We start from the raw sequence: 26,506 nt of genomic DNA, 5'->3' as shown, positions 1-26,506 counted from the left end.
CCGTCGAACCTCAGACAAATGGACCATACTTCGTTCAGCCCGCAGAAGAGACGGATTGCGACGTCGATATTCGAGTGGATGAAGGATCTTGGACAAATGGAATCTCGGGATTGAGCGTCCCTGATCGGCCCAGCATAGATTCTCCCGTTCCGCCTCCTGACGATGTACTATCACAGCTGGATCTCTCTTCATCAGTCGGCAACAGCAGAATGAGGTATTCAGAGCCATTCCACCGAGCGCTGGAGAAACGAGGCCCAGACCCTTCATACCTTGCCTGGAAGACGGAAAATCTAGGATTGGAAACTTCGCCGTGCCTGAGAAGCGCCAGACTCTGACCGATCAGTCCGGTAGGTATGGTCCTAATCCTGGCCTCACGTTAGCTCTTCAGTCCTGATCCACGTCCAGCCCAGCAGGACGTCATCGCCGTGATCGACATGGACGACAACCGGCTTCCCAAAACGGCAAGAGAGCGACCGTTTTGCACACCATCAACACCTTGCCAACAGCCATCAACCCGTCAACTGCATGCTTGCTCACACCAATGGCAGGGTTCTTTGCCTCGCCTTGAAGGTACGGAGGACCGTCTCACATCCCTCCGCGGGAAGGCTCTGCTACCTGAAGTTTCACTCTCCTGAGCCAACGCCATCAGGTCGGACCCTTGGGTCGGAATAATTACACCAATCTTGGCTGAGTTCATTCCGCGGCACCTGCGCTCTCGCCTCTCCCTTGTCTCGGGACGCCTTTGCACTTTGGATCGAGGCGGCCATCCATGTTATCTTCTGTGTACCTACTCCGTAGTCCTCTGCACAATATCATCATCATTGTCCTTGGAGGGCACATTCCATTGCGCATCCCGAGACGTCAGCGGTCAGCAAGCAACTTCGTTGCCAACAAATCAACTGTCACTTACAACAGGTTGCATGTTTCGGTACGGAGCAATGCTCCTTTTGATCCTGCCAGCTGGAAAGCCACAATCCCTCTCGACATTCACATTTTGACAACGAATCCTCCGAGCAAAATTTGGCTTTCTGCTATTGTGCCTGATTGAGGACCACGGGCCACAGAAAAGCAGACACCGAGACAGGAATTGCATGTCAACTCCAGAAATCCCCCCGTCTCATGCGACGTCCGCCTGGTTTTCATCTGAACTTTGTGAGAACCATCTGCACTGCAGACGAAACGGCCCTAGCCAAGCAAACCGCTCCTGCATGTACCCTCTGACTGGCCTGACTCTTCGACCTCGAGTCTGAGCACCTTCAACTACGGATACTTAGGCTCTGTGGCTGATTGTCAACCCAGCTGTCGACACGCTTGACTGTTACTGTGGTGGGCTAAGAAGTCTACCTAACAGTGGGAGGAAAAGGCCATGCCACCCGGCACTGGTGTTATTAGTCTGCCGTCATCTCGTTGGCTGCCCCGTCACTGACGGCGGCGCTACCTCAAGGCATTGGCATTGACGTTGACGCACGTCCGCCCATTTTCTACCACTCTTTCTTGTCAGCTTGGGGCAAGGTACAACCAAATACTTTTGGCGATCATTTGCGATACTTCACGGGCAGAGGTCAGCACCCGAGAAGAAGATGCTCTTTGGCATTTGCGCTACCTACATGCAGCCTTGTCACGACGAGAAGCGACCAGCCGTCGTCAAGTCCGGATAACCGCAGCCACTCGCCATCTTCCGAAGACCCCTACTGGAGGAACATTGTGCCCCTCGAGTACTCCGTACACTACACCGTTCGACAAAGTGACATCCTTGGCCTTATCACCCAAGTCTTTGGTTTTCGCAGAATTCGCCAGCGCCCGTACCGATACCACCGACACGACGCCTTCCGTACTTCCGTACTTTTGTACGGATACACTACGGCCGGTTCCCCGCTACACCGAAGACAAGCTCTCGGGCAACCAGTCGTATTGTCCCATTGTTTGCTGACTGTCTCCCTGACATCCAATTCTATGCTCCCAAGGGGATAAGAGTACTCCGTACACGGCCTGGAGAGGGCCCCAGTGCATCCATCCATCAAAATCCATCATCAAAGCGAACCCCCCGCGATCCTTGCTGCTGAGTCGACAGGGATCAGTCGACTCCTCCCTCCGTCATTGCGCCCGGGATAATCCCCCTCCCAGAATGCTCGACGTCGCAGTGTCTTCAACCACTGCCCAACTTTTGCCCCCCTTCTCTTCTGGTTCTCTCTCTTGCGTTTCTCGGATGCCTCAGCCTAGTGACGTTATCTCTGTACTACAATATTTGGTAGGTAATTCTCCCTTCCTCCTACATACACACATCCCACTTCCTCACCTCATCTTTCTTGTACGCACAAACACGCCATGCGTATGGTCTATACTCGGCACAACCATCCACAGTGTATGGAACCATATGGAGACCTTGCATGGATTCATTCATCCTATTTTTGAGACTACGCCCGCCCATTCAACATTTACTTGAGTCTCCTAACAAAGCTGACTCGCCCCTCTTTTCCTACGGTACTGCAGATGCATGCAGTTGGATTTCCACTACGGAGTACAGTCCACAACAGACAGACTGGGACGTTTCGACAGCGATCCGACGACAGAGTCCACCCAACTCCAGCCCGACCTGTTAGCCCGACCTAAGAACCCGACCTGACCCAACCCATTTGACGGGGGGCCTTCCACTACAAACACGACCAGAGGAACGGGAAGAGAGCAAACTGAAGTGATCTGAGAGGAGACCGGGACCCCGCCATCTCTCATCAACCAAAAAGAATCCACCTCACATCCCATTTCAGCGGGTATCCCAACGAGTTGCCCCTCCTCTTTCTCTCTTTCACTCTCTGTGCAAAGGGGGGAAAAAAAAAAGAACACAATAGGGCACCGTCCACTTGGTAGCTCTATCACCCAAAATCAGACAACAAAGTGAGACACCTCGACGCCCAAACAAGCGACAGCCCGAAAAAGGGCGCCAAAGCACCTCCAAGTCAAAGCGACCAAGAGGGGAAAGAAAAAAAATTGGGAAAGTGAGAGAAGACGAGACCAAATTTCCTTAGGGCGGATTTCCTCACGTGGTTGCGACGTGCGTCTTGCCGCTACGGCCGTCCCGCTTCATATCCATCTGTTCAAGGTGGTCAGCGCCCAACCCAATTCCCGACTGCCCCTCCTCACCACATCCTCCTTCCTCGACGTGCACCCTCGAGGCGTCGAGCACTCTGCCTCATCCAACTCATCCGGAAGAGAAAGCACCTCGGCGGCGACAAGCGATAGCCACAAGTAGCACAACTTGTCGACGACTCGACTATTCAACGTTGCCATGGATCACCGCTACTCGTCATCGCGGTACACCACCGCGAGGCCGCGGTCGCCGACTTTCAATCCTGCGAGGGCTTCGCTTCCCACCAGCATTGGCTACAGTTCCATGTATGGGGGTGATATTCATGTCATGCCCACGTCTTCGACGAGATATGCCTCCGGCAGTTCTCGAAACCATCATTCCGGCACGCCGACGACCACGACCACTACCTATGCAGTCACCAAAGACCCCCTCGCCCGCGGCCCAGGCCTGAGAGAAGCCAGCCGCAATCGCTCTCATCGCTCATCGACCCTCGACTCTACCTCTGCCCGCCCAGTCATTGTGACTACGACCACTCGACCGCCGCAGGCCAGTTCATCATCGCACCATTCGTCGAGCAACAGACATAGCAGCCCGACCCGCGATGATTATCGCTCCAGCGACTCGACATTTTATACGCAACCTGCGTCATCCATACGTTCCCGAAGCCATCACCGCGGTGGCTCTTACAGCGCAACCATGGACAACGAAGAATTCACCCGCATGCGCGAGCGAACCCTCGATCCTACACCGTCTAGGCACGATTCATACCGCCCTTCGAGGTCGTCGGCCATTTATACTAATACTTCCCGCCATGGAAATGCTCCAGTCGACATTGGCGGCACGGATGGCTACGAGTATACTACACCAAGCGACTTGGCACGATACGATTTGGATCACACCCGACCTCCTTCACGATCACGCAGGCGAGAGAGCATCGATCGTGGCTATTACCGACCGAGTGTTAATGTTACGACGACTGAAAGCACCAGTCGTGCATACGATGGTGGACGACAGCGAGCAGGCCCTCCGCCCACCACCTGGGGCTTGGATAAAATCAATCGCTCTTCCACGAACGTATACGACCCGGCACAAAGCTCGATTCCTCCGGCAGCCCCTGCGGCGCCTGTCCACCTACCAGTGCCCCCAAGCCCGACCAGCCGACGCTCTACTGGTGGTATCCCTTCTTCCATGGATGTCGCCGCAGCAACTTCCGTAGCGGCAGCGACTGTCGCAGGAGCAACTGCTTCTCGGCGGCCTGTATCCGTGTATAATGAGGGGCCTCCTCGATCCAGCCATCACGAGGATTACTACCGAAGTCGCGATGATGATCGGGCTCAGCGACAGGCTCGGGAGCCTGATCGCAAGTACGATCCCATTTATGGCAGTGGTGACTACTACGACAATGGAGTCATCAGCCGTGGTTTCGGTATCCGTACAGACTCAGCTCCCGTTGGCGGCGACTTCGAGGACCGACGTAGAGAGGCACGACCCGAGTCTCGAAATGGTTATCGCCCAGACTCCCGCACTGGATATAGGCCAGAGTCGCGCGGCGGCCACCGACCAGAGTCTAGAAGTGGTCATCGAACATCTCCTCCGGATGTTAAGAGAGGATCCGATGATGAATCCAAGCGTCGTGACGAAAAGGATCGCTCCAAGCGTGACTCAGCTCGCCTCGAAACTGACAAGGATCGCCATCTGCGGCGGACTAGCACAGCTAATGAGGATGAAGCCGAGAAGAAGCGCCTGCGTGATAAGTTAAGTGCAGGGCTTGGTCTTGCCGCCACCGCAATTGGCCTTGGCTCGGCCGTGAAGGAGAAGGAAAAGGAGAAGGACGAGCGCCCCGAAAAATCGGAGCGAGAGTCCCGGGAGCCCCGGCGCCGAAATGATGAGGAAGATCCTGGAGCTCGTGCTGCCGAGAGATACAAGCCTCGGGAGGAGTCTCGGGACCCTCGCGACCGTGCACCCGTCATTGTCGAGACTCGCAGAGCTGCCGCCGAGCAAGAGGCAGATGTCCGTGATCGTGAAAAGGAGCGTGAAAAGGAGCGCGATCGAGAGCGTGACCGAGAGCGTGATCGCGACCGCAACCGCCGGGATGCTGAAGCCAAGCTCACGGGCGATTCTTCAGCTACACAACGAGATGCATCCCCAGAAGATGACGAGCAAAAGTCGAGACGCCCGAAGCGGCAGATTGGCTTTAATCCTACCAACACCAACGACATTCGGGAGTTGAAGGAGCAACTAGCGGCCATGAAGGATGATAAGCCAGAAAGGGTTCCTGTTCCTATTGACAGATCAGACCGTGCAGACCGCGTGGACCGGTCGGAGCGCTCAGAACGTCCAGAACGGTCTGAGAGATACGAACGATCCGATCGATTGGACAGGCCCGAACGATCTGAAAGAGATGATAGATTAGACAAGCAAACATATGCTGATCTTCCGTTCCGCGAGCCACACAAAGAGCCGAAGGAACGCACACCTTCACCCAAGAAGGAGTCACCGCCACCAAAGAGAGAATCGCCCGTCTCACTCCCTTCAGCCGACTCAATTGTTGCTTCATCCAGAGATGAACATCGCGACCGAGACCGCGATCTCACACCACCTCGTGATGAAAAGCAGGTCCGCGTTGTGTCTCCGCCTCGCGACAAGTCAGACGCAAAGCCTCTCAAGGGTATCTTAAAGGCACCTAAGAAGTACCCCGAAGAGGACAACCCAATTCGTGAGGGTGTGGCACCTCACAAGGATGACAAGAAACTGAGAGAAGTTCCTCCTGGTGCCCGATGGACCAAGATCAGCCGAAAGATCGTCAACCCTGAGGCCTTGACCGTTGGCAAGGAGCGGTTCGAAGTCAGAGATGACTTCGTCATTGTCCTTCGCGTTCTCAGCAAGGAGGAGATTCAGGCCTATGCCGCCGCAACACAGGTCTTGAGAGGTATGTTGGGAAAATAGAAGCACTTGCTCTGGCATGGACTAATTTGTGGAACAGAACGGAGACGTGAAGAGACTGGCAAGGACCGGGACCGTGGTGATCGCGACCGGGACCAGGATCGTGGACGTGATCGCGATGGTGAAGATGATGACAAGCGGAAGCACCGTCACCACAGAAGAGAAGACGGCGATGATGACCGGTACGACGAGGAGCGCGACAGAGAGCGCCACCGCAGACATCGTCGAGATGAAGACGAGTATGAGGACGAGTCAAGGCGGCGTGATGACCACCACCACCGCCACCGAGAGCGTGACCGCGAGACACTCGCCATTGAGGGCTGATTAGTACGGCGGAGGAAGATGTAAGAGGAAGCATGTAGCAGGAGATGATGATAGTTGTATGCGCGGAGGTTTGGTTATCTAACGGCAGCATTGGACGAGGAGCCCTTGAAAGCGAGAAGCGTATCTTTTCATTGAATTTATACATCTTTTTGTCTTATTTCCTTTTCACGGATTTGGGAAAGCGAGAGATCTTTATGACTTTCACATGTGGCGTGATTGGGTTAAGCGGCTATCAGGTCAATTCCAGAGATGAAAATACCATTGGTTTTGCATATGATACATCCCATCCACTTTTTACTTGCTTGGCCACGAACGATTGACGCCTCCGCAAAGGAGAACGGGGTCTCTAAGGACTGAAGGAGCGAGACCAGAGGTTTTGGGGGGTTAGAGGGCCCAGAAATATTGGTCTCGTGAGGTGGTTTGCGCGAACTGGTCTTAGAGTTCGCGCGAACACCATGACGTGCGGAGGTTAGCTTCGTGGGTGAGGGGTTTTGTGGTGTTTGGTCTGGGCCGGAGGTGTGCAGCCGGCCGGCTTCTTGGAGCGGGTTGGGGGAGGAGGCGTTGCGGGATAAGCTTGAGAGGCGTCACTTTGGATTTGACGACTTGTCGTTAATGATTTGCTCTCTCTTCAGCCCTCGATTTGGATGGATAGAAGCCTTGCGTAGTCAGTCTGAATTTTTCGCAGGTGGGATTAAGTGAGGTGTCACAACCTGTTTGAGGCAGCGAAAGCGACTGATTTGCTAAGGTTTATGAGGATTTGGAATCCACGCCGGGGAGGGGCTTCATCTGTGGAAATACTCCCTGCCAAATTATGATGGCTAGTACAATTGTACAGTACTCAGGTACCTTTTGCCCTCGGATGTTTGGCTGTTTGGTAGATTCTACTTCGGGGTCTGTTTTGATCTTGCCTTGAATTGCCGGCACTTGAGTCCTGTTGACTTCTTCCATGTAAAAAGGGGTTTGAAAGCCGTGAGGGTAGTGGAAATAGAGGCATGTCCCGTGATACGCGACGCTTTTCCCTGGAGCTTTGGTGTAAAGTAGACGATCATAATGCTCTGTTCGATAAGGTGCCAGATGGAAACAGTGCCAGATTGGGAGATAGGCGTAAAGGCTTTCTGATCCGGGAGGCCCGCCGCCCTCCGGCCGGGTGTGGGTGGGTCTGCGAATATACGGAGGCGGATGCGGGACCTCCGGGGCGCCCGAGACCCCCCTCTTTACAATCTACGCCTTTGTCGCAGATATGCTGGAATCCCAACGTGAAAAGAGAAGCGTATCGCGCAGATGGAGGAACTCTGCGCTATCCCCAATGTCAAGGACCTACAGATCTTTGGCCTTGAGATCGATACCGCGAGATGACTGGGCTATTTATCAGACTGATCGGGGAAGGAAACGGTTGGATGCGATGACTACATCTTTTACTTCCCGCCCACGAGTTGCAAGTTTTCCAACAACTTCCTGGGTCCTGCTTGCTGGAAGATGAAGTGATCATTGAAAAATGGGTGATTTTCTTAAGGAATGTGCCCAAATTCTACTGAGATTGTGCATTGTCGGGAAACCACTTTTCAGCGATGGACAGGTGATGTTGAAGTAAACCCATGCAGAAATCGACATGCAACTCTCCCGCGAAAATACGAGATAATGCATCCCTGCGCGGTTCGCTACCTTGTAAAGGAAAGTATAGAGGGGGGGATGGAAGCCGGCAATCTTGTACCTTCCTAATGCATGTCTGCCAAGAATTAGCGACATGATACCACATCCGTTTTTCTACACATAAAGGCTTCGCGAATCCTCGATCTTGTAAGAGATGTAGACTCAATTTCAACGTCGTAAACAGCTTTCTTCTTCGGACTGTGGACCTAGGATAAGATAAGACCAGAGGACAAGATGAGGATCTCTCACCTGCTAGGCCTCCTGTCGGTCGTGTCCGGCACCCTAGCCGCGACCTTCAAGTCCTGCACCGCCGCCCAAATAGTTACCCTCGAAGCGGCCATCGAGCGGGCGACGAACAAGTCGTTTGCGGCGATTGAGCATCTGGAGGATAACCCCAACGGAAGCGATGTCCAGACGACGTGGTACGGCACGTTTAGCACCGACCGCTATAACCGCGTGTTGACGGCTTTCAAGGTGCGTCTTGGCGGGGCTTCCCAGTCTCATCGGAAGAAAGAGAGAAACGCGATGGGCTTGAGAGTTGACGTTGTTGAAAACAGAAATTCGCGCCTGATTTGGCCACGACGTTTTCATACGATTGCTCGTGTACCAGCACCGCTGTCTACGCGACTATTGGCGGGACGTACGGCGACGTCAGAATTTGTAGTGTGTATTTCAATGAGGCGATGCTTCCGCCTGCTGGACGGCATCGGAATCAGTGGGAGTGAGTTCATGTCCTGACCTTGAGGGCACCTGTGTCTTCTCATAATCGTGAGGAAGATGGCTGTGTCTGACTGAGATTCTGATAGTACCATTATCCACGAGGCGACGCACATGCGAGATGTGTTGGGAACGACTGACTACGGGTATGATGTCGACTACTGCAAGCAATTCGCGCTTGAAGATCCCGAAAAGGCGGTTAAGAACGCAGAGTAAGTGACAAAAGTACTCTTACTTCAGGTAGAAGCAACTGACATCTTCCAGTAACCACGCCCGCTTTGCTGTTGAGGTGCCGCCCTGGGGTCCCTAAATGAATATGTCCGAGTCACCACCAGGCCCGTCCATGTTCACTCTCACAAACATGCAACAAGCATGATACCCTCTATAGTCAACAAATCTGTCTCATACCATCACCGGCTCATGTTTAAGATTATGGGGAATATCAGGTCGTCACTGAACTATTCCGCACTCATGGGCTACGAGTCTGTGTCTCGTGGAAAACCCTTGCATCGATATTCAATAGTGTCATATACATGTATGAGATCTTCGTAGGTCCCTCGTAGGAGGGGTTGAGCCTCCCAGTCCTGTCTTTTTGGTTTGCCGTCTTTGAGGAGCTTCTTCCTCGAGAGCACCGGTCTTGGGTGCCTTCGGCTTTTTTGATATACACGTCAGCAGAGAGAGTCCGCGATCCCTTTATGGGTGCAAGTGGGTGGAAGGGTCCGCCTGCACAGGCATAAACCGCTTACCTACCTACCCACCTATTTTATCCCAACAGGCTTACTGACCTCTTAATGGGTCTCTGAGATAATAGGAAAAGTAGGAGGTCGTTTTGCGGGATTTGTCTTCTCGTCCACCTCGGCGGTCGTAGTCTGGTTCCCCTTTCCCTTCCTCTTTTTAATGATATCGGGGATCGCAATAGAACCTTGTCCCAAGGTGTCACCAGGTATCACTCTGTAATTATTCTTCTCCATAATACACAAAAGATGACCACTTCGGTCTAAGATGTGCGTCTTGATTCGTAGTACTGCTCTTAATGCGCTCTAGAAGCTGGATGCTTCCCCTCTTTGACAAATGCATTGGCCCCTTGCCTGAGATCATTTCTTTACATTGAAGACATATCATGATGAAAGTTTCAAGTCTCTTAGGTGTTTGGAATGGGCCTGGTCTCTTCACAATATATCATGGAGTCAAAGGATTGTGTACACCAAGGCCCACTAGTTCTTTTCATGGCGGGAATTTTCTTCGCAAGGCCCAAACAATTCACTCCATCTTTACACAAGTATTACTCCTCAAATTCAGCCTCCAGGCAGCATATTTGGCCTTCGGTATCAAATATACAGCCGGCCTTAGGACTAGTGCCGATTGACCAATTGCTTGCCGCATATAATGGCCTCATAGAAGCTATCAGCGGGGGAAATCCCACAGCAAGACTATGCAACTCCGTAAGAGAGCAGCTCTGCTGGGTTTTTCCAACCTCGCGCCTCCTACTCGACCACTGTGTTCCTCGGTAACAGTTCGGAACCTGCCAAGTACCATTTGGGGCAGCATAAGAACGGCAAAAGATCATCCTTGCGGAGATGTGAGCTCTCGTCAGCCTCAAAACGAATTCTTGTCCTTTCCTTGGTTTCAAGCTCCACCTCTTGATACTCCATCTCCAATTAGGCCACAGGAAGGTTTCTCAAATCGTTCTTTGTGATCGCTGGAGACCTGTAGTGCGTACTCTCACTATTGATGAAGCCATAGCGGTTGATGACGGAGCGGCTCACGCATAGCTTCAATAGCGGGTAAAAACGGGAGGTTGAAGGGAACAGAAAGCGATGCAAGAATGTTCGTAGTCTGAAATCGAAGATATAAAGTTTCGCCTTGAAGTTACGAAGTCACCAGTGCATCAATCAAGCCACGAAGTCTGTCGAGTTTGATGATCTGACGAATCCTGTCCGCCACAAAACTCAAATTGTCGTGACTACAATGGTGTCAACCGGTCTCTAACATCGAGAACCTATCATCTTGAGAGTCACAAACCGTCTGGCTGCCTGGAAGCGAAAAACGATATATGTCCCGAAGATCTCTGTCCCGTCGGAATGCCTTTGACAACCTTTCTCCATCATATCCCTCTTGTGATGCCCTGATCTGTCCTATGATGTAAGATCCATATACGCTGCTCCAATCCTGGAGCTTCGCTTGTAGATAGGTAGCAAATGGAATTTGTAGAGCCTTGACGGCCTTGCTCCGCTAAGCACCGTTTCGGCCACTCCTTTGAAAAGGCTGAGTCTGGGAAAGCAACCTTGTGGACTTCTCAACGAATTTTCTATTCGAAAGCTTGAACCCGCTTCTTCCCACCAATGTATATAAGCCCATCTTCTGCCAGACTCTTCCCTCTTCCCTTGCTTCCTCTGTCAACTTCTCACAACCGTGACTTCATCTGTCTTGTATACCAGAATCACTCCACGAAAAACCTTCAAGATGAAAAACATCACCTTCTTGGCCGGCATCCTACTGGTCTCTGTCGGGCCCTCCCTCATCAACGCCGACACCATCAGGGATCCGCGTCCGACAACCACAGCCGTGGCCGAGGATTCCTCCCTCGCGAATATTCCCCCTAAGCTCATCCTCGAGATCCTCAACATGAAGAAGAAGGGAAAGGGGAATAAAACTACGACCGCCGAAGTAGGGGAGAAGACTAATACCGCCAAGCGACCCCCTACTTTACCCATCATCGTCGAGACCCACTACGAGCTCATCAAGCCAACGGCACCCAAGACCGCTGCTGTCAAGAGAGATGCCCCTCAGCCTACTGCCCCCCTCCAGGCGCGTGAGCAGCGAAGCGATGAGGCGGATGAGAGCACCGAGTCCTCCTCCCTCTGCACGCACAACAAGTGCCCCAAGGAGATGGAGGTTCCCCGCACCCTCGAGCCTAGGCAGCAGCAGGAGACAGGCGACGTCGAGCCCTCCGCTGACGAAGAGGACGCCGATGCCTACAAAGACTGTCCCAAGAGGCGCTCGCGCAAGGCCAAGATCGCGAGTATGGCGGCCACCAAGACCCTCGAGCCCAGACAGCTGGTCGTAGAGACTGCCACCGCCGAGCCCTCTACATATGAGGACGCCGATTCCTACCTCTGCACGCACGAAGACTGCCCTCATAAGCTTGCGCGTCTGGTGAAGCCGTGGGCCAGCAAGACCCTCGAGCCCAGACAGCTATATGTGCCGACTAGCACTGTCGAGCCCTCTGCGGATGAAGAGGAGGAGACGGAGGAGAAGGATGATGAGTACTACGCCCAGCCGCCCCCTCGCACCCGTCGCTTGCGGTGCAAGGGCAGACACAGCAGAACCGCTTCCAGCACGGCGACTCCTACTTCGTCGACCACTTCGTCGACCACCTCGTCTGCCACATCGTCTGCCACCTCCTCCAGCATCGGCACCATCACCGTCACCGTGACGCCAACTGCCGCCACCACCACCACCAGCTCAAGCTCCTCCTCCTCCACCACCTCCTCTGCTTCCTCCACTTCCACCACGGCACCTGATGACACCGTCACTCGCACGACTACCATCACCGTGACCGCGGACCCGACCTACACCCCGACTTACATCCTGAAGCCGTACCCGACGACCTTCCGCAAGGTCCGAGCTTAGACACGGTTCTGTTGGAGTGTTAATGATAGGTGTTCGTTTGTCTGTTTCGTAGGTGTAATGAAGTACAGGGTAACAAAGAAAATTATGGTGTTTTCGGGGTTCTGTTGGCCAGCTTTTCAGCTGTAGCAGTCAATTTATCCTTGGTACGCTCAGTGAGATAGGTCATAGTGAATCCAAGTATCGTTAAGTAATACCAGATGTTGTCCATACCGTGAATAATTGGTGTGATCATGTATTAGCTATTTTGATTACCGGCGTCCCCTCCTTGCTTTCATACCGTCCATCCCACGACCTCACGACCAAAGCTTCTGAATCAAATACTCAACCGCCTCAGCGCGATACGTATCCGGCTGAACATGAACCAAGTCGGTAACATTGACATCGAACCCCATGATCTCAGGGTTCTCAACATCATACCGCGGCCACTTCACACCCGTTGCGCCAGCATTCGCATTCGGATCCCCCTTGGTGATAAACCCAACCCACATCCGCGACATAATCTCCGCCAGCGCCTTGAACGTCTCAGGCTTCCCCTCAAACGGATTCACCGCCACCGCCGTCTCGTACCCCAAACCACCCGTGTTGTTAAACACAAACGCAACCTCCTGGAAGTGGTTCACTCCCTCAGCGAGCGTCATGCCGTTGACGAGCACGTTAAAGTTGTACGAGTACACGCTCTGGTTCCCCCTTGGTCCGGCCCAATTGCGCGCAAAGAAACGACGGGGGCCATGCTGCGCGCGGTCGCCCGCAAACGCATTCACGCGCTTCCACATGGCTCCGAAGTTCGCCTGCGCACCGCTCGGTCGGCCCTGCAGCGTCGCCGGCGTGCCGAGGCGCGGGATGTCCGGGTACAGCGCCGAGAGGACCTCGATCGTGAGGTTACCCGCCCCGCCGGAGCGGAGGTAGGCTTGCCACTGCGCCGTGGTGTTGACGCCCTTTACGCCAAACTGCGTGCCCTCGTCCGAGTTGGCGCCGATCAGCAGCGGCACGCGCGTGAATTTCCCTTCGTTGACGAGCTCGTGGCGCGCAGCCTGGAGAAACTCGCCGTCGACGACGCCGGTGAAGGCCGGGTTCGTGGTCGTGGTGTTGAAGACATCGCTTAAGTTCCAGGCCGGAACGCTACGAAGGCAGGAGAGGGTGTCAGCCGCCGCGGAGCAGTTCGTCTTGTTGACGATGGTGTCGTAGTAATCCTGCCACGTAGCCGCAGACGACGACGCCTCCACCTCGCCAAAGTCGGTCCCGAGACCGGTGCCGCTCTGCAGGATCGCGGCGCGGTAGAGCCCCTCGTCCCGCCCTCCGTAGGCCAACATCTGCGACGCCACGCTGCGGGAGCCGGCACTCTCGCTCCACAAGGTGACGTGCGCCGGGTCGCCCCCGAACGCGGCAATGTTCTCGCGGACCCAGTGCAACGCCAGGCGCTGGTCGCGGAAGCCGAGGTTGCCCGCGCCCTCGGCTTTCATCTCGTCGCTCCACAGGAAGCCCCAGGCGTGCAGGCGGTAATTAATGCTGGCGGCGACAAATGGGGAGCCCATGCGGACGCCTTGCTCGACAATGAAGGAGAGGTTGTAGCGCGGGTCGGCGCTGCCGCCGTTGGTGAGGCCGCCTCCGTGGATCCATACCGCGACGGGGAGGTCTGCGTCCGCGGCGACGCCGTGGGGCCGGACGACGTTGATGGTCAGGCAGTCTTCTGATACGTGGTTACCGAGGACCCAGGTGTCGCTTCCGTAGCCGAAGCAGAGCGGAGAGTACTCCGTCGCGTTGCGGGTGCCGTCCCAGGACGAGTTTAGGGGCTGGGGGACGCGGAAGCGGAGGTTGTCGACGGGGGGTTGGGCGTACGGCATGCCGAGGAAGAAGTCCTGGTCATGGGGCTCGTTGTAGACGCCATAGTAGGAGCCGTTCTTGAGGTCGACAGTGGGAACGGTGCCGGTGGTGGTGTTTGCCGGGACGACCTGTCTCGGGACCAGGGCGGACACCGTGGCGCAGGCCGTGTAGAGAGTGGCGAGCAGATTGAGTCGGGTCATGTTGTCGTTGTCCGGGAGCTAAGTTGAGGTGACCGACGATGTCTTGACGAGCATACGCTGCAGCTGTCGTCTCGTCAGGTCACCGGGGCAGTCTTCGGCCATTATGTACTTGAGCGATGGGCTGCGGGCCCGGGAGAAGGTCGGACATTGGGCCTCTGGGTCGTTCTCCATGCTGCGAGATGAAGCCCACCATGGCTCGACCCCTCGAGGGTGATGGTCCCGGCGTCATGCCACGAGGCTAAGGTCGGCCGGGGGTGGCCGGGGATGGCCTCTATGCTGGTGTAGTGGGCTACGTCACTTTGTCAAGAGAAAGACGAAGTCCGAAGCGGTCGTTTACCGTAGTACCAAAGCCGTGGATGCCAAGGCCCGGGGCCATGGTGAAGAAGAAGAAAGAAAAAAATCAGTAGCTTATTTGTCGTTGATGGAGACAGAGTAACATGGCATGACAGGTTCGATCCAATGAGCTGGGTTGGACTACCCCGCAAACGCTCCGCAAGAATCGGCCCTACCCTGGTACTTGGGGAGCATTGCGGAGGGATTTGGGGTTGAGTGGTGTGGGGGAGAAATAGAGAAGTTTTGACAAGACTCGTGAGGAATGGTTCTAGGATTTTTGAGTGCGGCCAACTCCCGAGGGTACTAGGGGTACCAGATGAACGGGGTGCGATGCCGGGAGGATGTTTGGCTTTGGTTAACGTCCGAGTTCCGAACCACCTGTTTGCCCCAGCCGAACATGCAAAAGTTGCTTTGTACTAACACGGCATCGTCCTGTAATTCGACCTTGGGGGAGCACTCTGCTGATGGCTCGATTCACTAGGCTTAAGTCCAGCAATGTCGATTCTGATCAGTAGTCTTGGCAGTGCTAGCTTGACTCCTCGAGTCAAGTGTACCAAGACTTTGAGCCGATGAATTACTCGACTATCTAGGGTATGCATAGCCTAGGTGCCAGACTGGAGCCGCAGCATTTCTCCGCGTTTCTCCGCCTCCTCGTCGTGGAGAATCCGGCACACAAATTTGGCCCCCGATGTCCCGGTACTCTGGTTCCAGTTCGGGCCCGAAGAGACTGGCTGCCAGCCTGGGGTTTACAGACGACTTTTATGACAGAAACTATTCTCTATAAATTGAAAATTGGCTATAGTCTTCACTCTTCTAGAATGTAGACTAAGTAGAAAATCGTTATGGAAGAAACCAAATTTGGTCGGCTCGTCGGGTCGGCTAACACCCCCATCCACAAACTCCGTACTGTGCCATTGACGGTCAAATCAACGCATTGACACCGTCCCCGGCACACCGAGAAAAGCGGGGACCTCAGCACTCACCGAAACAAAAACCAATGACGACATGCCGTCCGCTCCGAGGCCACGGCCCCGAAAACTCGGCACCAGCGCTGACGACAAGGGGGTCCGAATCTGGAATCCTTCCGGCCACCATTCAACGTCCTCTGACTCCGATCAGTCACAGTAGGGGGGTTTCCTCTTCAACAACTCGTAGGATCAAGATTATCTGGATCTGAGACTGATCTCGACGACTGTACTACAAATCTCAAATCCCGAGTCTCTGTAAATCTCTCATTCCTCACGTCTGACCCCTCATCACTCACAACCATCACAGAACTAAACCCTCACAAATCTCACCTCACTTCACCAACCACGATCCATACGGTCCACGCCTATTCTCCCCGTCCGAAAGAAGTCCCGCCAAAAATGCCTCCAAAGGCCCCCAAGCCAAACGGCACCTTCACCTACTGCGTCGGCTCCAACCCGCCCTTCACGCCCGAGGAATACGCAAGCGACCCTACCCGCCGCCAACGCGCCCTCGACCACCTGGCCAAGAACGACCTCTACGCCGCCACCGTCGTCACCTTCAACCTTCCCGAACGCGACACCTACGTCTACCACGCCATGACGGCCGTCCGCCTCGCCGAGGTCCAGCGTGTGGTCAGCATGGGCGGCGTCAACGGGTTGCATGCGTGGTATCGCGACGAGGAGGGGAAGCCGGTATGTTCGATCAGTCTCTGATGCACGTTGTCTTTTGTGTTCTGCATATTTTCCCTTACTTTCCCTACATCGAGATATCAACCTTCTCTGGCATCAGTTCAGTGTTCTCGACACACACACACACTCCCATTCTTCCCGCTTCCTCCTCCCATCCTCGATACCACCAGGCTCTTCTCGACCTAAACCCCCCCTTTTCACCTCTCGGACAGCTCTCTCCTTTATCTACCGTCACTCTCATGAAACCCATCAAGTAATCCTCCAACATCAGTCCCTGTTGTCTGCCTCTCATCCTCCACTTCCTCACCGTCTCTCTCAGCCCCCCCTTTCTCCATCATCATCATCTTCCTCCATCACCACCCTCAACCCTCAACCTCATCTCAACTACAAAAAACTAACAAAACACCAGCTCGACCCCCACCCCAACCCGACATCCAATCCTACATCCAAATCTTCTCCCCCAAAACCTCCACCCCGCACGCCCTGAAATCCCACCTCGCAAACGCCAAAAAATCCTCCCTCCGCTTCCTCTCCGCCTCCCACCTCCTCGCGCACCGCTATATCCACCCGTCCCTCCCCACCTCGCCTCCCTACCCAAATGCAAAAACCCGCAGACTTCCCTGCCCCCCAACCCCTCCTCGACTTCTGGTCCTGGTCCGCCCTCTCCCTCCAATACCTCGGCCCCCGTCCTCCCAACCCTTACAATCCCACCACGTCCTCCCCATCCTCATGCACCACTTTGGCTGCGCCACACCCTCCCACGAAGCCCTCTCCATCCTCCGCCTGCTCGCCTCCGGCCGCGCGGTAGCAGACATTGGTTCCGGGAACGGGTACTGGACGCACATGCTCCGCGCTTACAACCTCACGGTGTACCCGGTGGATAACCTCCAATCAGAGTGGCGGACGAACTGGGTGTCCGATACGATCCCCTCCGACGGCGTCTCCTTTCTTACCTCCCATCAGGGCGGGAAAGATATGGTGATGCTATTAGTCTACCCCGTCGTAGGCGGCTCCGTCGCGGGCGGGACGGAAGGGAGTTTCACGCGCGGGTTGGTGGAGGCGTATAAAGGCGATACGATTGCCGTCGTCGGAACGCAGAATGGGAACGGGTATACGGGCTTTAAAGGGATGACAATGGCGGAGTATATGGCGAAAGAACAGCCCGACTGGGTGAGGGTGGTACAGATTCCGCTGCCGAGTTTCGCGGGGAAAGATGAAGCGTTGTTCGTTTTTCAGAGGGGGGAGAGGGCGCCGCCTAGGGATGGGGGGTTGGGAAAGGAGGACGAGGGGGTGAAGGATGCGTAGATGTAGATGAGAATACAGTGTTGCGTGTAATCAACAATCAGCCTGGCAACTCATACAAATATCAAATACCAAAGCTCACAGTGAACAGACGTAAACCGAAAGAAGTGATTCTTAACTACCAAAATTCTATGATTCCCTTCATTCCCATTGCCCTCCGAGAAGGAAAAAAAAAAACAGGCCAAGAGAACAAACCGTCAACAAATCTCATCATCCGACATGTGCCATCCGCACTTCCCAAAATGCCCGCCGGGAAACAAGCATATCCTTACCAGCAAGTACGCTCTCCGACGCCTCTCAGAATCGGGGGGGAAAAGAAACAAGACGAAAAGAGTCAAGTCGCAGGAGAGGATCAGAAAAACCGGAAAATGAAACCACCTTCTACCCCCAGAAAGAGCAGAGAAAAAGAAAAAAAAATGTACCTAGAAGTAGGAAGCAGAGAGAGGCAGTCGGAAAAGCGTCGCAGACTCCATTCCACTCCATCCAGCCTCCTTCCATGTAAACGATTCAACCACTGACAAAAATCAACAGACTGATGCCGCGCGAGAAAAGAAGAAAAAAGAAAAGTAGAAAGCCTCCTCATATCTTGTCGTAGGGGTCCAAGGCGTCGTAGCAAAGCCCGTATACTCTTTGCTTTGTCAAGGAACGGAAATTTTTTGCGTGACAAAATGCTTCTTTTTTCTGACCAAAACATCATCCTCCCACCCTCCAGGAAAAGTAAATGATAAATCCGTCATCCATCGTAGAGAAGAAGAAAAGTTTTGTTTTTTGTCATCGTCAAGTCGTCAACCTAGGAAATCCATCTACCCTCATCTGCAAGTAGAGTGTTACTTTTTTACGTCATTTCCTGGTCCTAGCCTCTCTTTTTTTATAAACTTGTCGTAGTGCCGGGCACGTTATGATACAAAATGGGCACCCTTTTTTGTTGCGTGTAGCTGTGTGCGGTGTGCGTGTGGTCGTGAGACGTCGGTATTAACGATGTGCGGAAACGAGATTGAAAAGCACTGAAAACGTTTTGACGGGGGGTCATGGTGACTTTCGCTTTGATGATGCTGAATGTTGAGGTCCATGGCGAAAAAAAGGAATGCGGTTATGTGCGTAGTGAGAAACCCACACTAGTAAAACGTATAGTCGCTAGGTCGAGCGGATGAGTTCAACAACAGACGTTATTTACTCATCAGCCTCTCCCTTTCTCATTCTCTCGTTCCACTTCCGCTTGCCGACACGAGTCTCAAAGTGAGGAACGAGCGTCTTGACATCCTGCATGATGGATTCGATAGCAGTACGCGTCTTGTTGCGGTAGCAGTCCACTAATAACTCATGTCAGCTAACTCACTCTCTTCTCAAACTCAACATGACAAAAACTTACGAGCTCTCTGGAGGAAGACTGTCCGTCCCGCAAACACTCTGCTCTGCAGCCAAGCCATGCGGTATCCGAGGTCGTTGAGTCGCACCTCCTTACCTCGGACACTCTTCCTCATGCGAGGAATGGCGACCTCGCCTTCGGTGTTCTCACCAATAGGAACCTTGACCATGGACTTGCTGTTTCCACGGCCTCGGCGGGAGCCACGACCCTCGGTATCTTCAACACCATCGTCCTCCTCATCGGCATCCTCCTGGAAGAACTTGGTGCCGGTGGCGGACGGCGGTGGGCTCTGCATCTCGCGCGGGAAGTACGACCGCGGGAAGACGGAAGCGCCCTTGCGGAAGGAGTCGGGAATCTCCTTGGTATCGACACCGTCGAGCGTGACTCTAACACGCAGACGCGAACCGCGGACATTGTCCTCGACGAGGATGAACTTGCGCTTCTTGGCCTCGGGGATGTTGGGGAACAGATCCTCGGGCTCGCCGTTGTCGCTACGGCTGTGGCGGCGGGCAGAGATGGCGCCTGCGTGGGAGCTGCTGCCCATGTGCGGCATCGAGCCGGAGCTGGGTGCCGGGTAGCCTCCGTGACCGCCGTAGCTTCCGGAAAAGACCTGCGACTGTCTGACGTCGCCACCCTCCTGGCCAGCGGGGGCCTGGTGGTGGTGATGGTGTTCGTCCATGTATTCGCCATCGCCTATTTCAAGACAGTAAATGTCAGCCAACGTTACAATGAAGAAAGATTGGAAACTGGTTTCGGGAGGACGTATGCAGACGAGCGGAGTGTGGGAGGGGTAAACATGTTTGATCGACAACCCTGACAACACAAACCAACGGCAACGCGAAACGCTCAAGACGACAAAGGGAGGATCGGGATGGGTTTGTTGCTTTTTCTTTCTGGAGGTACAAGAGTGGCATAAGAGTAGGTCTTTGGGACAGGCAGGACGATTTTTCTCTTTTACGGGAAAAAAAAGTCCTCCCTTATCCAAAGCCATGCTATTGGGACGCAGAAGGATTGGGGATGGAATGCCAAAAACGCTAAGCAATGCGACTTTTTGCCGATGTCTCTTCTAAGAGGCATCGCATCTTGTTGCCCGACAAACTCGGGTCAGGTGACTAACGACAGCAACAGCAGCAACTGCGTGCAGCGCAACTATGGTAATGTACAGATCTGTGCCGTAGAGAAAAGGAAATCCCTCTCGACCCGCGGCGAGCTTTGCTGTATCGTGGTGGCAAGTTGCTTTGATGCGGCCGAAAAAGCCCGGCGCTATACAACAACAGGAGGAGCGCAAGAAAAATGACAAAAAAGTGCAACGAACCCATTCCCGAGACGTCTGACCAACTAGCAGAGTAATAATGTAATAAAGGCACAGAGGTAAAAAATTTGTATGTGTTTGGTGGTGATGAAGCTCGTGTCCGCTCTAGGATCACGGCCGACAAGACTGGTGGTGATGAAAGGGGGGAAAGGTATCACATAATCAACGATCTTTGGGGGTTGTGCCGGGCAGTGGTGTGTATGTGCGATGCAACGACAATCAACAACAAACAACGACTGGGCTCGCAAACGCTGCAGATGCGGAGGGCTTCTTAATCACATCTGGTGAAACATACCGACTTCATCCCCTCCACCCGGAGCGTTGGTGTGCGGCATATGACCCATGTTCATTCCAGGCATCTTGGCTGATGCACCCGCGGGGCCCATGCCACCCGCACCTTGAGCCATCCCTGGCGGACTGGGGCCGCCCATGTGAGCAGGGTGAGGGCCGCCCTGAACCGATTTCCGGGTGTTCATCTTCGCCATTCGGCGCACTCTTCGGCTTCGGAGCCGGGGGTCTTGGTTGCTGTTGCGCCAGCTGTCCACGGCGCGCTGGATAAGACCTCTCTTGCCGCGCAGAGGAGGGTTCAGCTGAGCAAGAGCCCATCCGACCGTGTTGCACTCGGTCTCGTATACTTGGCGGTTGCCTCGGTATTGGTCCTTGGGACAGCAGGCTCTGGGGTAAACGCAGTTCTCCGTCTTGAACTCGGCAGAGAGCTCGTCCGTGTTGACCGACTCAACATCGCAGCGGATGGTGTACTCCATCTTGACGCGGTCGCGAGAGTATTCAAACGCGATCCATTGAACGCCGTTCTGATCTTGTCTAACAACCAAAGGCGTAGTGGCCGGGATGGGGCCAGGCGCCGCGTTGGGGTTGACACCGCCAGGAGTCGATCCTGTAGGGGTGTTCAGAGCAGCGCCGTTCTGGGGGTGCTGCTGATGTTGCATGGGAGTCGTCTGGGGCTTCTGGAGCTGCAGCGGCACCTGGGGCTCCGTCTTCATCTGGCCGCGCGGGCTGTTGGTCATCTGGGCCTGGTGTTGTTGCGCCTGGTGCTGGGGCATGTGTTGCTGCTGCTGCTGGGACTGCGCAGACATCATCATGTTGGGCTGCGAAGACATGGACTGGTGCGTCTGGGCCTGGTGTTGCGCGTAGGGAGACTGTTGGGGTTGCGCCTGCATCGACGGGTAGTGGGCTTGCGGCGTCTGGTAGTACATGTGCTGCTGGAGAGGTTGAGACGGCGGCTGGCCGTAGATGCTTCTGTGCTGGTCATGTTGAGAAGGCGAGGCTACCGACGCGGGCGAGTTCGACTGAGGTGTGTGGTAGGACATGGGAGGGTAAGGTGGTCTCGGCATTTGAGCGGCGGCCATCATGTCGGATTGGTCTGCTATTCAGTGGTTAACGGTTGTGAACTTTTGAAGCTGTCGCGAGAGAGAGAGAGAAGAGGCAAAAAGACGCGTCTTTTTCTCGGTGTTTGGCGCGTCTTCTGCGCGCGACTCTCTTGTGGCAGGCGCAGAGCAAGGTAAGGATAGCAAAGGAAAGAAGGAAAACTCACCAGCGGATGTGTATCCGCTTGTCGCGCCTGGGGTACTGTAGGGACTCGGATGAGCGTAGTAGGGAAGGCCGTCCTGGGAGTGCTGCTGGGCGTTGGATGGCTGGCTCTGCTGCTGCTGGTAGGCGGGAGCAATTGGATGTCCGGCGGAGGCGTAGGAGGGATGCTGCTGCGACTGGGCCTGGGGATGATGCTGTTGATGAACAACGCTCGAGGGTCGAGGATGTTGCTGGTGCTGCTGCAGATGTTGCTGCTGCTGCTGTGTAGGTGCGTGACCCTGGGGCTGATGGTGGGGGTGATGCTGCATAGAGAAAAGACCCATTAGTCCCTCGTCCAAGAAACGCTTCGACGTATTAAGTTGACTGGTGACAAGCAAGAAGGAGGAAAAAACAAAGTGAGGCAAGGCAAGGCGCGGCGCGTCTGTATTTTTATTTTTTGCACCTTGACACTGTCAGGGGACTGGGGGCATCCAGGTGCAGGCAGGTGCGGGTGGTGAGAAGTGGTTCCTGGCTGCCCCTGGGAGTCCTGGGAGTCGACGAGGATCACGCGGGTGAGGCGTGCTAGACCCAGTTCGGGACCCCTTTCTGTGATAAAGAAAATGTGGATATTCTTTTGGGGAAAAGAAGAGGAGCAAGGCAAGGCAAGGCAGGCAAGCAAAAGGATGGATGGATGGATGGATGGGCTCCAGACCAAGATGCAAGGTCGCCGTACTACGGCGCCGCCAGATCGGAGAAGCGAGGGCAGGGGGGTAGACACACTCACTCACTCACACACACCTTGGAGAGGAGTGAGAGTGAAAGTGAGTGAGAGCTCCCAGCTACCTGCAAGTGTAATTGTGTACAAGCTGGGTAAGGATGATTTGGGAACAAGATGGGAGGGGCGGATTTTTTTTTTTTTTACCCCTGAATAACTACCCAAGCAAAGTAGCGAGCTTCGGGTAAAGAAAGAGAATGGGCAGGTACTGCGACGAGGATACTCGGAAGCGGAACCCGAGTGGTTTCGAGAATGCGATGGCCTGGCTTTGGCAGATTTGCGCGACTGGGGCAAAAGACGAAGATGAAGGAAGACCGGGGGAGTTTAAGTGAGGTAGACGGATAAGCGGTACGGATGGGTAAAAAAGAGTAGTAGTGTAAAGTGTAGATGAAGTACTCGAAAGAGTAACATGAGGGTTCTTCTCCTCGACCTCGACTGCGGTCCTGGTCCTACTGCGGGTTCTTCCTTTGGTTTGAAGACACGACAGGAAGGCCAGAAGGCAAAAAGAGACGATGGATGGTGCAATGAGATGACAAGGGAGTATGAAGGACGGAGGAGAGATGGCGATCGGAGCGAGGGTGCAGCAGGAATATGGGCAGCCGAGGGGATTGGGCGAGTGAGGGTACAAGAGAGGAACAGGGTAGCTATTTGAACATTGGAGCAGGGTAGGATTCAAAGTGGGTAATTATGATGGGGAGTGATATGTCTGGGAATCGGGGAGGATGGGATGGGCAGCAAAGGAAGAGGCAGGGGACGAGACAGGAGGCGTCCGTCTTGGTACGAGAGCTGTTTTCTCTCTCTCTCTTTCTCTCTCTCTCACTCACACACACTCGCGAAGAGTGAGCGAGAATCCTCTTCACTCAGCCGTCTCACACTTTTTGCTCTCGCTCTCACTTGTGAGGCAGCAGAGATGAAGAGAAGCGAGGAAAGAGGATCCAGGATCAGACAGGCACACACGACCGACCAGCCAGCCAGCCAGCCCGCAGCAGCCCAAACCGGGGGTGAAAGCAAGAATGGGAACGCAATAGCCAGAGCCAGACCAAAAGCAGACGATACAGGAAACCAGAGTGTCAGGGGGGCGCAGACGCGGTGGAGCTTGATACCGCACCGGTGCGGTATCTTGTTCGGGGTAGAGAGAAAGTGCAATGTAAGGTAATACAAGGGGGGGGCGATATAATGGCACGGTACCTTGACACCTTGGGCCCGATGCGAGGTTACGGCACGGCGAAAGTCGAGATATCGACGGAGATGGCGATGTCGACGGCAATGCCCTTGCAAGCGCGCTACCAAAGCCGTGGGGCAAATTGGAGGCGAGACGACGAGGGCATATGCGCTTGTACACACACCTCTAGCCAGGCCCAGGGTCGGGAGGATATATCCGTGTATATCTCGACGTCAAAGAAGGGGTGCAGCGAATGTAATATGAAGCGCGGTTGAAGGAAAGAGAGAGCAAAAGCGTGCGTACTCAACGAATGATATGCGCCAGCCAAGCAACGACGCGCGCGAGAGTGAGACGTAAGATGAAGAAGAAGAAGAAGAAGAAGCAGGCAGAATACAATAAATCAAAAGAGCAAGTAATAGCAGCAGCAATAGATGGCAAATGCAAAACAGAGCAATAGAAAAAATTGTCAGGGGTTTGAACGTACGTGCGCGCGTGTGAATTCACCTTTGGTCTTTCTTACTCGGTAACTTATGCAGGAAAGGACAAGAGGCAAAGTCGTTTACTAGTAACGGCGGCGGCGTCGTCGGCGAGAGGTAGGCAGGTAGAGAGGTAGGTAAGGTAGAGAGAGAGAAGAGAGAGAGAGATAGAAGTGCACCAATGAGTGAAATCTTGTCGGTTTGGGCATACGCAAGTAGTAGTCCCATACAAGAGAGAGAAAGACTGAGAGAGAGCTTCTCGATGCTTTTCTTGCTGCAACTTGCAGAGAGGTCCCAGAGCAGGAGCAGGAGCAGCGCGTGGGAGGAGGACGGACAGGGGATAATAACGACCGGGGAGGGCGTGGGTGTTGGGAGGATTGGCGGTGGTGGTGGAGGTGATGGTGGGCATGGACGAGGGCGAGGAAGATGAAGGAAAGGACGCAGAAGAAGTGAAGATGGGACAAGAGGGGCTGGTGTCGTCGTGAAAAAAGAGGCAAGGTAGGGGCGTGAAGGTAGTATGGTGAGCCTTACTTTGCGACTTCTTCCTCTCTCTCACTCTCTCCACAAGTGCCAACGTGCGTGGGAAAGAGTCGGGAAAGGGAGTCAGAGACAAGGTGAAGGCGAGGTGTACACCACGCAGTAGGTACTGGGTAGTGATGGAGAGGAAGGAAGGGGCGTGTGCGCAGTACGGCAGGCGGGATTTGCTCTGGGTGTGGGTTTGGGTGTGTAAGGTATAGTACGTACTGGGAAAAGAATAGGAAGGAAAAAAAGAAAAGAGGGAAAGGAAAAGAAAAAAAAAGGTGAAGTGAGTGGGGTGCGAGTGGGGTGGGAAGAGGGCAGAGGCAGAGGAAGGGCGTGCATGTTGAAAGGGGTGTGTGGGACAGCGCATGGGAGAAACGTGACAGGGGTCTCTTGCATTGTAGATTAAATGGCCAATGGCGGCACGCGCTTGCAGGGCCGAGCAGGGTCAACTACCCAATCAGGCATCTCTCATCCGGGGCTAGCCAGCAGACCAGCATACTACCGGGATGCCGCCGCTGGTCCTCAATCTTGCTCTCTCTCACTCTCTCTCACTCTCTCTTTTTCTCAGTACCGCAGTACTTTCTCTCGTGTGATAATTTTTTCACTCATCTCTCATCTCTCTCGCGCAAAGGTCAATAGTCTCTCGACTACTTGGAAGACAGACCGCAACTGTGAAAAATACGACTCCAGAGCCATGGCGTCTGCAACTTTGCTGCTTGGCCCCCTTGTCGTACCTTTTTCAGCCACCGACCCCCAAAAAAAGAGGCTTCCCACTTTCAATTCCCGGGTTTCTCTCCTCACCCTGTCCCCACCCCTGGCCCTGGCACATCTTGCACTTGTTTGGCGCAAGGCGGTGTGGGAACCCATGAGGCGGAGACAGTCTGTGTGTGAGAGAGAGAGACGAGGGAAGAGAAGAAGTACGGATACCTAGGTACTCTGTAATTGCCTGGGAAAATGTGCCTGAGGAGATCCGGCTTGTGTGGGAGCCCAGTCTGTAAACATCCTGGCTTCTTCTTGGAACCTGGCACAGCACTCACTCCCGGGCTGTCGATGGCATGTCCCCCCGCGTTTGCTGCTTGACCGTTCCTGGCCTCCTGGTCCGGCTTCTCATGCCTGCTGCTGCTAATGCGCTGCTGGCATCTAGAAGATGGAGACCAAGTACGGACTATGGAGTGAGGTGGTAGGCATATGGGCATGGCCCTCGCACTGGCACTTGAGACCTTGCCGCTGGCCCATGTATCACCCACGTCCCAGGCACAGCCAGGAACCCGGAGCTCTGCTCGCCCAGCACTGCGGGAACGCCGTACTCAGTACTCGCTTCAACCGGCGCAGGACAAGCATGCTCCGAGGTCGTTGATACGTTTGTCCCCCAAGCCCAGCTCTGAGAAGAAGATGGGGGGCGCGTTCTGGTCGTCTTCACCCTCGTCGTTCAACGTTGGTTTGGACTCTCCACAACTAGCGGCAGCCAAGTCATCCTCGCCGCCCTTGCCTCCAGGTGGGAACAATGGCAAACGATTGTACTGCGGTCTGCAGGCCTTCTCCCCAATATTCTCCTCGTTGCCGTCGCGAGGGTCGAAACATGAACAACAGGCACAGACAGACGTTGCCTCTCTTGCCAATCATCCACCCGATTCCCGATTTCCGCCCCCTATCAATGCGCAATCGATGGGGGGAGCGAAATCAGAACTCGCGCAGATGTT

The 26,506-nt window shown here is 54.5% G+C and overlaps 6 protein-coding genes across 6 annotated transcripts; 4 read left to right on the top strand and 2 right to left on the bottom strand.

The window, feature by feature from the left end:
- Window positions 1–3,781: 3,781 nt before the first annotated feature.
- Window positions 3,782–6,352, top strand: N0V96_010488 (uncharacterized protein; the record flags this gene model as incomplete). Its single annotated transcript, XM_053197925.2, has 2 exons — window positions 3,782–6,014; window positions 6,069–6,352. The coding sequence occupies 2 exons, from the start codon at window positions 3,782–3,784 to the stop codon at window positions 6,350–6,352; spliced, it is 2,517 nt and encodes an 838-aa protein (XP_053044570.2).
- Window positions 6,353–8,236: 1,884 nt separating this feature from the next.
- On the top strand, window positions 8,237–8,935 carry N0V96_010487 (uncharacterized protein; the record flags this gene model as incomplete). Its single annotated transcript, XM_053197924.1, has 3 exons — window positions 8,237–8,476; window positions 8,560–8,723; window positions 8,809–8,935. The coding sequence occupies 3 exons, from the start codon at window positions 8,237–8,239 to the stop codon at window positions 8,933–8,935; spliced, it is 531 nt and encodes a 176-aa protein (XP_053044569.1).
- Window positions 8,936–11,182: 2,247 nt separating this feature from the next.
- On the top strand, window positions 11,183–12,352 carry N0V96_010486 (uncharacterized protein; the record flags this gene model as incomplete). The annotated part of the gene is made up of 1 exon (XM_053197923.2): window positions 11,183–12,352. The coding sequence occupies one exon, from the start codon at window positions 11,183–11,185 to the stop codon at window positions 12,350–12,352; it is 1,170 nt and encodes a 389-aa protein (XP_053044568.2).
- A 293-nt stretch (window positions 12,353–12,645) lies between these two features.
- Window positions 12,646–14,373, bottom strand: N0V96_010485 (uncharacterized protein; the record flags this gene model as incomplete). The annotated part of the gene is made up of 1 exon (XM_053197922.2): window positions 12,646–14,373. One exon carries the CDS (start codon window positions 14,371–14,373, stop codon window positions 12,646–12,648), a length of 1,728 nt encoding a protein of 575 aa, XP_053044567.2.
- A 1,700-nt stretch (window positions 14,374–16,073) lies between these two features.
- On the top strand, window positions 16,074–16,621 carry N0V96_010484 (uncharacterized protein; the record flags this gene model as incomplete). Its single annotated transcript, XM_065758966.1, has 2 exons — window positions 16,074–16,367; window positions 16,577–16,621. 2 exons carry the CDS (start codon window positions 16,074–16,076, stop codon window positions 16,619–16,621), a joined length of 339 nt encoding a protein of 112 aa, XP_065612489.1.
- Window positions 16,622–18,836: 2,215 nt separating this feature from the next.
- Window positions 18,837–22,215, bottom strand: N0V96_010483 (uncharacterized protein; the record flags this gene model as incomplete). Its single annotated transcript, XM_053197072.2, has 4 exons — window positions 18,837–18,976; window positions 19,036–19,725; window positions 20,640–21,725; window positions 21,897–22,215. The coding sequence occupies 4 exons, from the start codon at window positions 22,213–22,215 to the stop codon at window positions 18,837–18,839; spliced, it is 2,235 nt and encodes a 744-aa protein (XP_053045561.2).
- Between the last annotated feature and the right edge of the window lie 4,291 nt (window positions 22,216–26,506).

The sequence above is a fragment of the Colletotrichum fioriniae genome (genome assembly GCF_027942845.1).
Source record: "Colletotrichum fioriniae strain IMI 355084 chromosome Unknown scaffold_14, whole genome shotgun sequence".
In the NCBI taxonomy this organism is placed as follows: Eukaryota; Fungi; Ascomycota; class Sordariomycetes; order Glomerellales; family Glomerellaceae; genus Colletotrichum; species Colletotrichum fioriniae.
Note: the sequence above shows the minus strand (reverse complement) of the source record. Positions and strands in the feature narration are given on the sequence as shown.